A 14,550-nucleotide genomic window follows, 5' to 3' on the forward strand; every position below is an offset into this window, starting at 1 on the left:
TATATTGCCATGGCACAATACGGTACCGAAATCATATCGTTCCGGTCTAGGACCGAAAGCTTAGCACGGGTCCAAATTTTAAACCTTGGTCTAAGTACATTTCTATAAATCAAACATAAAAATTCAAATGAAACATCTATTGGATTCTATGAACTAAAATAATATATAAATAAATATTTTTATTATATTCCTTCAATCCATTCCCTAGATATTTCTATTCTATTCCTTATCAATTTTATACCCTAAACCAAATGCACCATAAGCGAATTAATCAAATATGTCAAATAATTTCTAGTTTCTCACCAGAAGGAATAGTTCTTCTGCACCATTGAAAAGAAAGATAATAGGTCGAGGTGGAATCCAATTAGAATCAATAATAACTCGTGCCAACTCGAGCATTGAGGCTACAGAGAAAAACAATATGAAGCATCTTTTAAGCAACTAAAGAACAAACATAAATACACTTAGCACATAAAGTGTAAGCAATCAATGTAACAAGACTCACCAACACAAGAACCACAGTCACCTGCACCAGGTGAGCCAAGGGGACTATCAAAATGTCCATTTATTAAAACAGATGGATCATGGTCATTTGAAAATTTTGACGAGATCCTGTAATTTTGGTGAGTCAATTAGAAGATGAAACTACAATATTCACACACCCAAAAAGTATATATATAATATTTCATCGCTAATTGAATTTGAAAATTCAATACAGAACCCTGGTTAATTTTAGGATCATAATAAAAATATCTAACATGTTTTATCAATCTTCACAGTGTATGATGCCTCAACAAGATCCTATTACAATAGGATAGAACTACGGTTTGTGCATGAACATGCATAATAAAACAGGTTTGTGCATGAACATGCAGAATAAAACATGAAGTGATACGTATGACAATAGAGAGTGGCATAATTCCACCAAACTAATTCAACCATAAACTAAGTTTTTCTTCTTAATTTTTCAAGAACTGAAACTCGAGTCAGGTTTAAGTTTTTTCTATTTTTATAAGATATTGCAAGACTGAACACAATTCCAACATAACTAAAAAATTACACACAAAGCCTTAACATGCTCAAAAGGAACCACTAAAAGACTCGATCTGACTAAACTAAATTTCAGTTGTTTCAAAGCACAAATCTAAATAACCAAGTTAACTAATGAAAACCAGAAATCTGCCTCAAGAGAATATTTTTTGGGTTTAAAATATTCAATTCAGGTCTAGTGTTCAGATGTTAAGTTTTATAACCTAAATAATTTGGAACTTGCCAATTAACACCAACTACAGGACAAGTCACATAATATTTGTGTAAACACTAACACCTGATGCACCACTTTTCATATGAAGTTATGAACACATATATACTATCCAATTCCCAGTTCTTAGGATCTCTATCACTTCCATCTTACTTGCAAAATAAATTACTAGTGAATTCCCTCTTGAAAAATAAGGTATACTTGTAAACATCAAACAAGACATATTAACAACAAGAAAAGTATTTTATCACTATTAAGCTATAAAGAAAAGAGAGTGGATGTACCTCATAGCTATATTTTTATGATTCCTGTAGCCAAGTGAGATGCTATGGCGTAAAAATAACATATTGAAAGTACCATTTACAAGTGACTCATCAATCTCTATTCTGCAGATGTTAAATCATTAACTAGCATCACCAAATTATGCAACACATGATATAGAGTTAGCTACACTACACAAGTAGATAACAATAAGAATATAAGATTAGCATTATTTGTATTACAATTCAAAAATTCATGAAGAATCATGAATTCATGATAGCATCAACATGAGTATCTAACTCAACCGTCCATTGCCAATAAAAGATAGCAAGAATATCCTTGTACTAAAAACTATTGATGTTTGGTTGATGGGTTTGGGAATGAGGAAATGGAATGATAGTAAAAGATAGTGTTTGGATTGCGGATTTGGGAATGACAATTTGGGAATGATTTCTAGATTTATGGGAATCAACCAAACCCATATAACTAGGTGGGTTTCATTTCCATTCTCATTCTCATTCCACCTTATTATTAAACTTATACCCATAGTCATTCCCATCATTTAACCAAACGCCACCTTAGTTTTATATATTAATTGGATAACGCTGCATCAAGCATGAATGTTTTATATATTTACAAGTGGATGTTAAAACTTAAAACTCACCACCAACTAAATCTTCTTACAGGTAGAAAACACTAACCTACTACCAATGTACATCCAACTAGAGTTAATGAACTCAGATGTGCTATTTACTGATTTTGCAACTCTTAGGTTTATATAATAAGGCAAGTTAAACCTCATAATCCTCCATGAAGAAGGTTTTCCAAAGAATAAACTTGGAGCAGTAGCGAAATAGTATATATGACACTGGAAGAGACTCAATAAGTCACAACTCATGTCAAATAAAAAAGGAAAACAACAGAGACAGTGGTACAAAAGATAATCGATGAAAATATTTCATTTCATGATGTCAAATTTTTGCAACAAAAAAAAAACTGAGAAAAACACCAGCTATTGACATAGCATGTTCAAAGCTTCAGGTCTAATAAGTGGTGACATTATCTTAAATGATCAAAGTGGTGCTGACACAAGTTGCAAGACATAAAACCATGGAATTCTGAAAATGATTAGTTTTATCAGCTCCAACAAGTCTTGCTGGATTGCGATGTCTAGTATATTTTCCATTACACATCTTAGATGAATTCTAGCCTACTATTGATTTATTCCTTGATGGTGCTAATCAAGGTTTAAGTAGCAGCATTTCACTCTTCAGTCAGATGGTACAATTTGGTATTGTATCATGCCAACACTTGCCATTCTTAGAAGCATGACAAGATAAACTCAAATAAGACTTTTTATATCCTCCTTTGACTTAACATGTTTATCTTCAAATATAAGTTAATAGCAATTTAAAATTCAATTAAATTAAAATTATAGAACAACAAATTTAAAATATAAGAAACATATCAGCTAATGATCATACCTTAATGTACCAAACTCACTATCAGCCCTGCTAGGAGCATTGATTTCTGTAGCATCTTAGTAAAATTAACCATATAATTTTATGAAACCGATATTAAAAAAGGCTTCCAAGACATCTAGCATTGATATTGGTTATCCACATATACATAATATATCATGGTTAACCACTGAAAGTTGAAGTTGAAGTTGAAGAGTGAGACTTGGACTAACACAATTGCAACTAAATAACAAAATATAGATGCATCATGATTCTCTAACTTCAACATCAAAACTTGTTATTATTATCAGCGCTTGAATTTGCTTTTTACAATCGTAACACAAAGTTGAAGGGTAAGTCATTGGAAGGGAATCTTCCAATCTTGGCCAATACTGGTCAAGCCAAGCTCTATCTCTATCAATACCACCAAAACTATGTCGACATGAGTATCAAAAATGATATTTACTCATGATAGCATGATGCAGTATTAGTTGATGTCAAAAAGAATATATTTAGGCAATACCAACCAATATCGATCAACACTTCAGAGGATAGTGCTAATGTTTAAGTTTGTAACATAAGCTCCATAAGGAGTTTTACATACTATAATTGGTAGCTAATATGTGCTTTCTAAGTTGGTTTTGGATTGTCTTGCCAAAGTTTTCTTGCATTTATGTCAAATAGTTATGATTAGGTCACGATTCTTAATTTGTGTTCCACTATATTGGACATGAATCCTAAGGTAGTGGACCCATAATTATCGGAAATTTCAAGTGATATAAGAAGGATTATACCTTCATAATTATGATTAAAACCTTGGAAAGAACTGAGAAGCAACAACTAGGAGAAAAAAAAATCCCAAGTATTTAGTCCAACCTCTCAGAAGAAAATAGCACACTGGATTTTTTTGTTAACGCATCAAATGATAAATATCTAACTGAAAATAGTGAACAGAAGTGTAGAAACAGCGTAACAACAAAAAGAAAGAATTGTAGAAGATGTATCCTCTACAACAAGAGCGGTTGCTGCTCATCAGAGATAAGAAGAGGTCCAGGATGCCAGACTGTCACACAGCAGCATGACCAACAACTACAGAGAAATACAGCAACTGTAGCTTGCCTCAGCACCGCCGAACACAGCTTCTGCATGCAGCGAGCAAAGGTAGGGTATTCCAAACAAGTAGACCGCAATTCCTCCTTTTTTCATGCTCTAGTTAAAAGGAACAACCGGAGGAAAGAAATCACTGCAGTTGAGGCCTCAAACGGCAGCATCACGACGTCATTTGAGGAGGTTGTTCGTGTATTCACAGCCCACTTTCAAAGTCAGCTTGCACAGCACCTGACCGAACAACCATCTCCCATTCCAGCATGCAGTTTGGCTGGCTTATTTCAGTAGACCAGAATGCCCAGCTGGTTCGGTTACCAACAGTAGAAGAGGTCAAGATGGTGCTCTTTGATATCAGAGATCAGAGGGCCCCGATGGATACGAATCTAAGTTTTTCAAACAAGCTTGGGAGACGGCAAGGGCAGATTTTACTACAGCAGTCTTGGAGTTCTTCAATAGTGGCAAATTGTTGCGGAGATGGAATCATACTTTGATAGCCCTAGTTCTAAAATCAACACATGCAAGTAAGGCGATTGATTACCGACCTATCTCTTGTTGTACGGTGTTCTACAAGGTTCTTTCCAAACTTCCTTCACCAATCTTAGGCAGCTTTTGTGCAGGGCCGCCTTATTACAAATAACATCCACTTAGCACAGGAAACGCATCTCTCCCAAATGCATTATGAAGATTGACCTCCAGAAGGCGTTTGACTCAGTACATTGAGATTTCTTACCTGAGGCTCCTCTTAGATTTAATTTTCCTGAGCAGTTTATTGCATGGATCATGTAGTGTATGACCGCCACTTCTTTTTTGTTGGCCATCAACAAGGGGACATTTGGATTCTTCAAGGGGGTAGAGGACTGCACTGGGAGACCCATTATTGTCATATTTATTTGGTATTTGTGTCGAGATCTTTGGGATGCAGATATAGCAGAGTACATTACACCCAGGCTTCAAGTTCCACCCTCAGTGTGTCCACCTCATATTAGCACACTTGGCATATGCAAATGATTTACTTTTTTTTGCTAGGGAGATACAAACTCAGTTGGCATATTATCTTCATGTTTACAGAACTTTGGGGCGATGTGGGACTTCAGGTGAATAGATTGAAGTTGAACATATATCTGGCGAGAGTTGATGACACAACCCACAGGAGGTGCTTTCCATCACTGGTTTTCAGGAGGGCATGATGTCTTTCAAATATTTGGGGATATACCACTAGTTGCTCATCGACTTCGGATTCCCCTACTTGAGTCTATCGTCCGAAAGATCAACCTTTGGCCACAAAAGACATTATCCTACACTAGCAAGGCACAACTCATCACTTCTGTGCTATCCATCTTCCCACTACAGTGGGCATCATTGACCGTATCTATAACATGTGTAGGTCTTTCATGTGGACCTCTAAGTATCCCCCGGTGTCATGGGCAGATATGTGCAAGCCTAAAGAGGAAGGTGGCTTGAGATTTCGGGACTTGCGGGTTTGGAACCTAGCACTCCTAGCTAAGGTTCTGTGACGGATACAAACAAAGAAGGACGCCCTTTAGATCAAATGGGTCCATCGTACTTACTTGAGGCATGTATGGACATGGGAGGCAGAGGCAATCCACTCGGATTCCCCTTTGATCAAGCGACTGCTACATATACATGATCTTATATTATTGGCTATTGGTCCCCAAAGGAGACTGACAAATTGGTTGTGTCGGGATGGAGTTAGCACGAACATATGATTTTTTTTAGGCATCCTAGTCCTAAGAAGCCATGGGCTCGGATAGTGTGGAAGGCTTACTTACAGCCTAGTCATGCAGTCACCTTCTAGATATTGGCGCAGAGGCGTCTCCCCATCAAAGATAGAAAGGATTACCTAGAAGATCAACAATGCGCTTTTTGTGGCCTGGTAAGACACAGAAGCACCTATTCTTCGGGTGCCCCTATTGCAGCATTATGGAGGAGGATTAGAGTCTGGCTCTATAAGCAAACAAGGATGTCCACCTACCAACGGATGTTAAGAGTCTTCGGAAGACACTATCATGGGAGCCGATACGGACAAAAGCTCGCCATCTTGCCTTGTCATCTATGATTCATTTTGTATGGAAGGATCGAAATAGAAGTTTATTTGGCGAAGGACAATTAGACATTGAAAGGATCTTCAAGTGTGAGCAAATTTATATATACCGATCCCTGTGTGTTTTCTCTGATCTGATGCTTCGTTAGACATGAGGAACTCCTAAAGACCGATTTTTGTACTCTGATTTGCGCTAACAAAAAATTTACTTATCCAAAAAAATGTAGAAGATGTATCCTATATTTGGTTTTACCAACATGATGTCGTACAGTGCCTTGTACATAAGGTTGCCTTTGCCTTTTTATAATAATCTTTCATCATTATAATAATACAAATCTTAAACCACATCTTCAAGCTAAGGTCATGAGTTTAAAACCCTTTGTGTGATTTTTCTCAATTATTTCCCGGATGATTCTCTTGATTCTTCTCTTGTCTCATGGTTGAATTCTAAGTGGGTCTAAATAATAGAGGTATCCGTATTAGACTATAATTTATAAATCAGATTAGGAGGTTTATCAAATACAAAAACTATTTCCTTTATTATTAACTCAAGATTTTACGATAGTGGTGGCTGAAACAAACATTAACAATCTAATTGGGCGTTGGAATAAAAAGTGGTCCTGTATTCCTCATTTTCTCTTCTTGACGTTTATTTTCCCATCTTGGGAGTCGGGATCATATTGTCGCTACACTTTAGCTTTCAATGAGTTGTATTGTCTTCCTTTGTTTGTTGAATGAACCTATGCCGACTAAGAGGTTTTTACAAGCTTTCTGTTAATATGAAGACTAGAACAGACATACATTAATTTCCATACAAAGCATGCTAGCTCACTGATAAGTTTAAAGGAATGGGTGAGAGAAGAACCATAATACCGGTGAATCCTGAGCAGAAAGACTGAAAAGCAACAATTTCAAATAACTATATTCACCAAAAAAAGACAAAATTAACATAACGCTGGATTAATAACGGTAGGGATGCGAAGGCAATGATTCCAAACAAAAAAAACAAGTCATCTAGAACGTCAAGCAGCGATATTTTTTAGCGAAGACAATAACTTCGATTCTCAAACCAAACCCAATTCACCTGTAATCAGCTCCGGCTCGGGCCGCCACCGCCTCCAACTCCTTCCTTATATACTTCGCCGCCGCCTCCAATCCGGGCCGCCCTTCCTGCCAACCAAATCTCATCAAGGAACCATTTCTTTTTCCACGCGAAACCAACAAATTCATCCGAGGCCACCCACCTGTCTCCCGTCGATATCGACCGACAGTCGCCGGATGTGCTCGACGACCCTCGCCTCCGAAAACCGATCCAGAGGGGCGTCGACCCCTAGCGGGCTGACGTGCTTCATGTGGATGATCCAGTAGGCGACGTAGGATAAGGTCCCGTACAGGAGGACGAGCAGGATCAAGCACTTGAACGCCGCCGCATCCCTCGACCCCCACGCCATCTCTCGCGAGGGAGATGGGATCTTGAGCAAGCGGAAGAAACCCTAAAGACGACGAATCGAAATCGAATGCGATGAGGCAGAGGAGGGGCATCTAGTGCCGGTTTTTATATATTACTCTCCGCGGCACGCAAGACGGCAAACGGGCCACCTGCTTCTCCGTTGCGCCCCGACAAAATAGTATATGATAAATCAAATTATGACCCTCGTGTCATTTATTTATTTATCTGAATATTTATCCTTTTTAAATTTAAATCTAATATACATTAACTATAAAACATAAAACCATACATAAATTTCATCGAAATTATTTATTTCTGATAATAATAATAATAATAATAATAATTCTCATCCACAATGCGTTACTGGTCAACTTTCAAACACCAATTTGTATTTCAGCATTTATTAATATATCTTATATTTATAAAATGATAATTTGAAAAGTTTGAGGAATTATTTGAAAGGGGCAAAATAACTGGGGGCAAATGAAATGTTCCATCCGATTTATTGAAATATGGGAAGTTGCGTGTGTATTAAGTTGATAAGGAAAAAGATCTTGAACTCGAGTAAGCAGCAGCCCACGTGAGGTCCCCAGATCCCTTCCACCGCAGAAGTTCAGAACCACCGCGGTAGAGAGCGAGCGGAGATTCGCCATGGCGGAGAAGAAGCTTCTCGCCTCCATCGCCTTCGTCGTCGTCGTCCTATTCTCATTCTCCGTCCTCTTCTCCAGCGATCTCCGATCCCCCTTATCCTCCTTCGCCTCGTCCTTCTCTTCCCCCCGCTGCGCCGGCGGCTGGGAACGGACTCCGCCGCTCAATGTCTACATGTACGACCTCCCGCCTCGATTCCACATCAAGATGCTCGGGGGTGGAGCCGGAGATCGGGGCGGAGGGTTCCCGCGGTGGCCGCGCACGTCGGGGCTCAAGAGGCAGCACAGCGTGGAGTACTGGATGATGGCGTCGCTTGTGCCCGGCGGGAGCGCGGGCGGGCGCGCCGAGGCGGTTAGGGTTTCTGATGGGGAGGCTGCGGATGTGTTCTTTGTGCCCTTCTTCTCGTCGCTTAGTTTCAACACTCATGGGCATAATATGACCGATCCGGACACGGAAATTGATCGACAACTACAGGTAAAAATCCCGGGATACTTTCTCTGAAACTCTTCCTCCGTTGGATCCTCATCCCACCCCACCTTCTTCAATGTTGCTTGAATCCTAAGAAAACTTCTCACGTTACTTCAAAAAAGTAGGAGACTTGACACTCAAGGAATATGCGTAAAGCTTGAAATTTTAAGTGTGTTGGATCCCTTCAAAGAGTAGACTCTTGGATTACAATTGGGCTAGAGGACATTTTAAGTCTTTCATCGGGCATTGTGAAATTTCATTAATTGACATAGAGTTTGTTGAATTAATTAGATCTTATCTCTCTAAAAGATATCTTTTTTTTTTACCTTGGGAACAACTTGAGGGAGTTTGTTGAATTAATTAGACCTTATCTCTTGTTTTGGACACGTTCCTCGTCAGAGAGATTTTATCTCTTACTAGAATGGTACAAATGTTGGTGTTGCCCTGTGTCAACACTGGTGTCGAAGCATGTAAGAATGCATTCAGATGAGTTTTATCCTACAATCCTCTTCAACTTGACTTTTTCCTTCTAGATATAAATTATAACAATTAAAAAAATCATTTCAGTAAAAAAAAAATTGGAGCAATAAGTTAAGAAATATTATAATCATTTTGACTAATGTTTAAAGCATCAACATCATTCTTTTAGCAATATAAATAAATAAATAAATATATATATATATATATAATGTTCTTCTACTTATTTACTTTAATTAAACCATCACAACTAGATAATTAATTGAATTAGAATTTTAGAGAAATAAGCTTCAATGATTAATGAAGATTTATGTTTCATGTCCTAAAGTTTCTATAACATTGGCACAACACAATACTTATTGATACGATCAACATAGACAATATAGGAGGCATTAGTATTGAGTTCTGGTAATTTACTGAAACATTGCGCTTAGTTTGTGTTGTCCAACACTGCATGAGATCTCAAATCATTGCGCTTAGTTTTGCTATTGAGTTTTGTTCAATTTTCTAGAAATACCTAGGAGATAGTTTAACTTAGGCAAATTTGCCTTTTGAATAACCACATCGATATGTTACATAAACTGAAAGCCTATAGCAAAGTGGTTACTTTTGATTTATGGAACTTTCAGTGATCTTGTTGTTGTGCATCTAAATATCAATTAAGTAGTCAGCAGCCTTGCATAGTAAAATAGATAATAGAAAATTCTGATAAGTTAGCTTCTGATTAATGAATTTTAACTTGCTAGTTTCACAAGGTTTTATTTGCCAGTTTTGCTGCTGTGCTTTCTACAAATTGTCCATAAATTTAATGACTTACCTAAAAGCTTAATGTAGGAGTAGAAGTCATTTCTTATAGATTGCATGTTTCCTACACTTTAAGACCCACTTGAAGCTATCTATTCATTTCATTTCATTTCTCTTGTATATTATTTTTCTTTGTTTTCTCGTATCATAGAATGTTTGAGTAATCAGAAATTATTATTCAATAACAGTTCCCTATCTTGCTTGAAATTCTATTGCTATTATGGCAATATTCTTTTGATAGAATTTCTTGTGACCATTTTGAAGTTTCTTGATTGTAGATTGACCTCCTAGATATTTTAAAGAAATCCAAATACTGGGAACGCTCAGGGGGTCGTGACCATGTAATTCCTATGCATCATCCAAATGCTTTCAGATTTTTGCGGGATCAGGTCAATGCATCCATTCTGGTAGTTGCAGATTTTGGACGATATCCCAGGAATTTATCTTCCCTTAGCAAAGATGTCGTTGCACCTTATGTGCATGTTGTGGATTCTTTTCTCGATGATGATCTTCCTGATCCATTTGAATCTCGTCCTACTCTTCTTTTCTTTCGAGGAAGAACTGTTAGGAAAGATGTATGTAAGTTCTATGATCCTTAATATATGTTTGTTAAGTTTTGGTCTGCCATGTTTCTGGTTTATGGTCTTGCCATTTTTTTATTCCTTTATTTTTGTTAAAATAATGGCCTTGTAATTGACAGGAAGGAATTGTTCGGTCCAAATTGAAAAAGATTCTCAAAGGCTATGACGATGTGCACTATGAAAATAGCATGGCCTCTGGAGAAGGAATAAAAGCAGTGAGATACTGACTCCATAATCTCTTTAGTTACTTGTGCTTTTTTGCTGTCAATTTCTCCCTAACCAATTGTATTTGACTTGCTCCTGGTGCACCAGTCCTCCAAAGGCATGCGGTCATCCAAATTTTGCCTGCACCCTGCCGGCGATACTCCCTCTTCGTGCCGTTTGTTCGATGCCATTGTAAGTCACTGCGTCCCTGTAATCGTCAGTGATCGGATTGAGCTCCCGTTCGAGGATGAGATTGATTACAGTGAATTCTCTCTTTTCTTCTCTGTGGAAGAAGCCCTTCGGCCTGGTTACATGGTCAATCAACTCCGCAACATCCAGAAGGATAAATGGATGGATATGTGGAAAAAGTTGAAGAGCATCACCCGCCACTATGAGTTCCAGTACCCCACAAAAAGCGAAGATGCTGTGAACATGATATGGCGGCAGGTGCGTTATAAACTTCCTGCGGCCAACCTCGCGGTGCATCGGAGCAGGAGGTTGAAGATCCCTGATTGGTGGAATCAAAGAAGACGATAGCGACAGTTTTTTTTTCCCTCTTGCTTATCTTTCAGTTGGCCAAGCTATGGATTTGGTATATGTTCATATGGGTCTCAACCACTCCCCTTGGCGCGAGAGCAGGATGTGAATTGCAAGTGAGAAATCCATGATGTGAAGTCGTTATCGATGAAAGATCTTATTGCAAGTATTTAAAACTATGTTCATGACGGTTACAATTATTTCTTTTCCCCATGTAAGAATGAAACAGATTAGCTACTGTGTTCATTTTATATCAATAACATAATTTTATGATGGAGTTATTGTTGCTGTATAAACATTTTTTTAAAAAAAAATTGCAAAATGGTACTTGTGTCTGATAATTAAAATGGTCCATTATTTTTCATTTTCAATTTTTGTATTTTTTATTTCTCGATATGTTTGAGTAATTTTCCTTATTGGGATGTTTTGACCCACAAGTTTTGATCTCAAATTACGAAGGGTTTTTATTGTTAACAAATACATTGGTGTCTAATTAATTGCATTTTGTTCATGTGGATTGAAGGAAGTCTAATTGATTGTTTTAATTTTTTTGTCCCGGGTTAAGCTTTCTCAGTTTTCTAGAGATAAGTCTTAATTTTAGCAAATTTACATATGAATTTCCCTCAACTGGCATTTGTCCTAAGAAGGTTAGGTTGATGCGCCTCAAGCGCTTCCTTATTTATATTAATGACCGACTATAAATTTTCATGGTGTATATATATATATATATATAATCGTCATGAACATATAATCTTAGAGCATCTACATCAGTATCCTCATACAAAATCTAAAATTTAAGATAAAAGAACTACTTTATTAAATTTAGATATTCATTTTTTACTACATAATACATCAGCTTCCCTATAATTTACCATATATTTATTTTTTTATTATTTTTTCTCTTTCCTCCATATTCTTTATTATTAGATGGAGGAGAGATGAAGGAGAGATAAATTTTTTATTATTAAAGGGAGGAGAGAGAAATAGTATTTTAATGTTCAGGGAATGGAATCCATTCCTAAATTTAAAGAACTACTATTCATGAATGTATATTTAGGGAATGGGTAGGGTAGCTGATGCGGATGTTTTTTTAATGCAAAATGTAAAATTTAAGGTAAAAGTTAAATTTAGGGTAATTGATGTGGATGCTCTTAGTTTGTTTTATCCCGGGACTATGGTGCCACGGTAGAACATCTAAATTATCATCAGACACCTACGGTTTGATCCCCAGTTATAGTGTATTTGCAAGAATTTTTCCTCCAAATGAGGGGCGCAACAAAAAAATACTGGGCTTCTGAGCTGACCGCCACGTGCACTTCCCAATTTACCCTAATAGTCGATGAAAAATTTTCATAGGATCGAACTGATCATCTCAGAGTTAGTCGATGAATTGTAACCTATATGAACATATATTTATATGTTCATGAGAGTAGTTAATAATCAACTCTCAATTGATTTAGTAAAGTTTAAAATCAAGCCAATTTTTATTACAACTTTCTTCTTTTTTTTTTTTTTTATATCACAACACAGCAATTCATCTATTTTGGCTTTTCTGTATATCGATATAGTCACATTAATCCACCTGTATCTCATTTAAAAAAAATCATAACTATATCTATCCATCTCTGTATCTCATCAATTTATCAGGTGATATAAGACATGCTACATAATGAGTTATGATTAATAATATAATTTCTACTTTATTTTCGGATTAAAAATTTTATAAAATAAATCATGCTAGTATTGAATAATGTTATTCAATTACTTGACGGTAAATATTTAATTTATATAATTTATGTATATTTATACATTATATTATAAATTTAACGTGCAATCATATTATTGAATCCAAAATCTATAGTCAAAATACATAATATAAATTCTTATATAATTAAGTTAAGAAACCCTAAACTCTAAATAGAAAAGGGGAAAAGACCAAATTACCCTAAAAGCTATAAACAAACGGTAGTTGATAAAGAGAGATACTCATATCCGCAAGCAACTAAAGGAACTAAACTATCTCATAAGTAGTTGAGGTCATGATACGATACTAAGCTTCTATGGAAGATTTAGAAATAACATCTTGTTTCTTACTCTTCTAAGAAATAAGAGAATTACCAAGAAAAATACAAAAGTCAGTGGTAGATTTGCAATCTGTAGGATTATCAGCCCAATCGGCATCAGAGTATACATGCAGCTCCAAAGATGAAGCAGAAGGAAATAGAAAGTTTTGAAATTGAGTGCCTTGAAGATACCTGGGAATACAAAGAATAGCAACCCAATGAACTATAGATATGAACAACATACACAATATCTGGACAAAGTCATGGTAAGATAAACCAAGCTTCCAACAATAGTTCTGTACAAACTAGGATCTGCTAAAGGTGAGCCATCAGATGGAGAATATCGAGCATTAATCTCAATAAGAGTATCAACGGCTCTATTAAGACGAGTGCGCTCAAATAGATCAGATATATACTTTGACTGAGATAAAAGATAACCTTTTTGGAAATAAGCGGCATCAATGCCTAGAAAGTAACGTAGTAAATCCAAAATGTGTTTTAGTTTTGATCTTATATACCAACGAGCAGAACTAATAATGTGTTTTACTGGTGGCAAAGGTACCAAATCCCATGTATGAGTTTGATGCAAAGTAGTTAGTTCCTCAGCCATAACACTCTGCCAAAGTGTGTTACAAACAACTTCTCTATAGGATACAGTCTCAGAAACACAATGAATAGATGCAACAAATGAAGCAAAAAAAATAACAAGAGTAAACAAAATCTGGTAGTTTAGTAGACTTACAAACACGAGTGGATTGATGATGGTGGAGAAGACCATCCACAATCTCAGAAGATGATTGGATAGTGACAAAAGGAGGAGCATGTGGAGCGGATATCTCAGGAACCAAAGTACTAGATTCAGTTGAGCTACCAGTAGAAGCTGTGAGTGAATCTTCCTTAATGTCGATATTGAAATGATCAATGCAAAGCAGATCTATCTTTGTTATATTATGCGAACTAGCTGGAATAGAAAAAAATGAAATATGCTCAAGAAACACAACATGACGAGAGACATATAAATTTTGATTAGAGGGATCAAAGCAACAATATCTTTTTTGACTAACACCATAACTCAGAAAGACATAAAGAGCAAACCGAGATGCTAACTTATTACGCTTTACATGTGGACGAAGGACGAAGCAAGTATAACCAAAAACATGCAAAGAG

General features: G+C 36.6%; 1 protein-coding gene and 1 pseudogene across 1 annotated transcript; one reads left to right on the top strand and one right to left on the bottom strand.

Moving 5' to 3' along the window:
* LOC122051354 overlaps positions 1-7,756 on the bottom strand; it is a 36,591-nt pseudogene extending 28,835 nt beyond the window's left edge.
* Positions 7,757-8,131: 375 nt separating this feature from the next.
* LOC122051355 (probable arabinosyltransferase ARAD1) lies at positions 8,132-11,601 on the top strand. Its single transcript, XM_042612459.1, has 4 exons — positions 8,132-8,723; positions 10,277-10,573; positions 10,699-10,794; positions 10,892-11,601. The coding sequence occupies exons 1-4, from the start codon at positions 8,253-8,255 to the stop codon at positions 11,318-11,320; spliced, it is 1,293 nt and encodes a 430-aa protein (XP_042468393.1). The 5' UTR covers positions 8,132-8,252; the 3' UTR covers positions 11,321-11,601.
* The last annotated feature ends 2,949 nt before the right edge of the window (positions 11,602-14,550 follow it).

Source organism: Zingiber officinale, chromosome 3A (assembly GCF_018446385.1).
Source record: "Zingiber officinale cultivar Zhangliang chromosome 3A, Zo_v1.1, whole genome shotgun sequence".
In the NCBI taxonomy this organism is placed as follows: domain Eukaryota; kingdom Viridiplantae; phylum Streptophyta; class Magnoliopsida; order Zingiberales; family Zingiberaceae; genus Zingiber; species Zingiber officinale.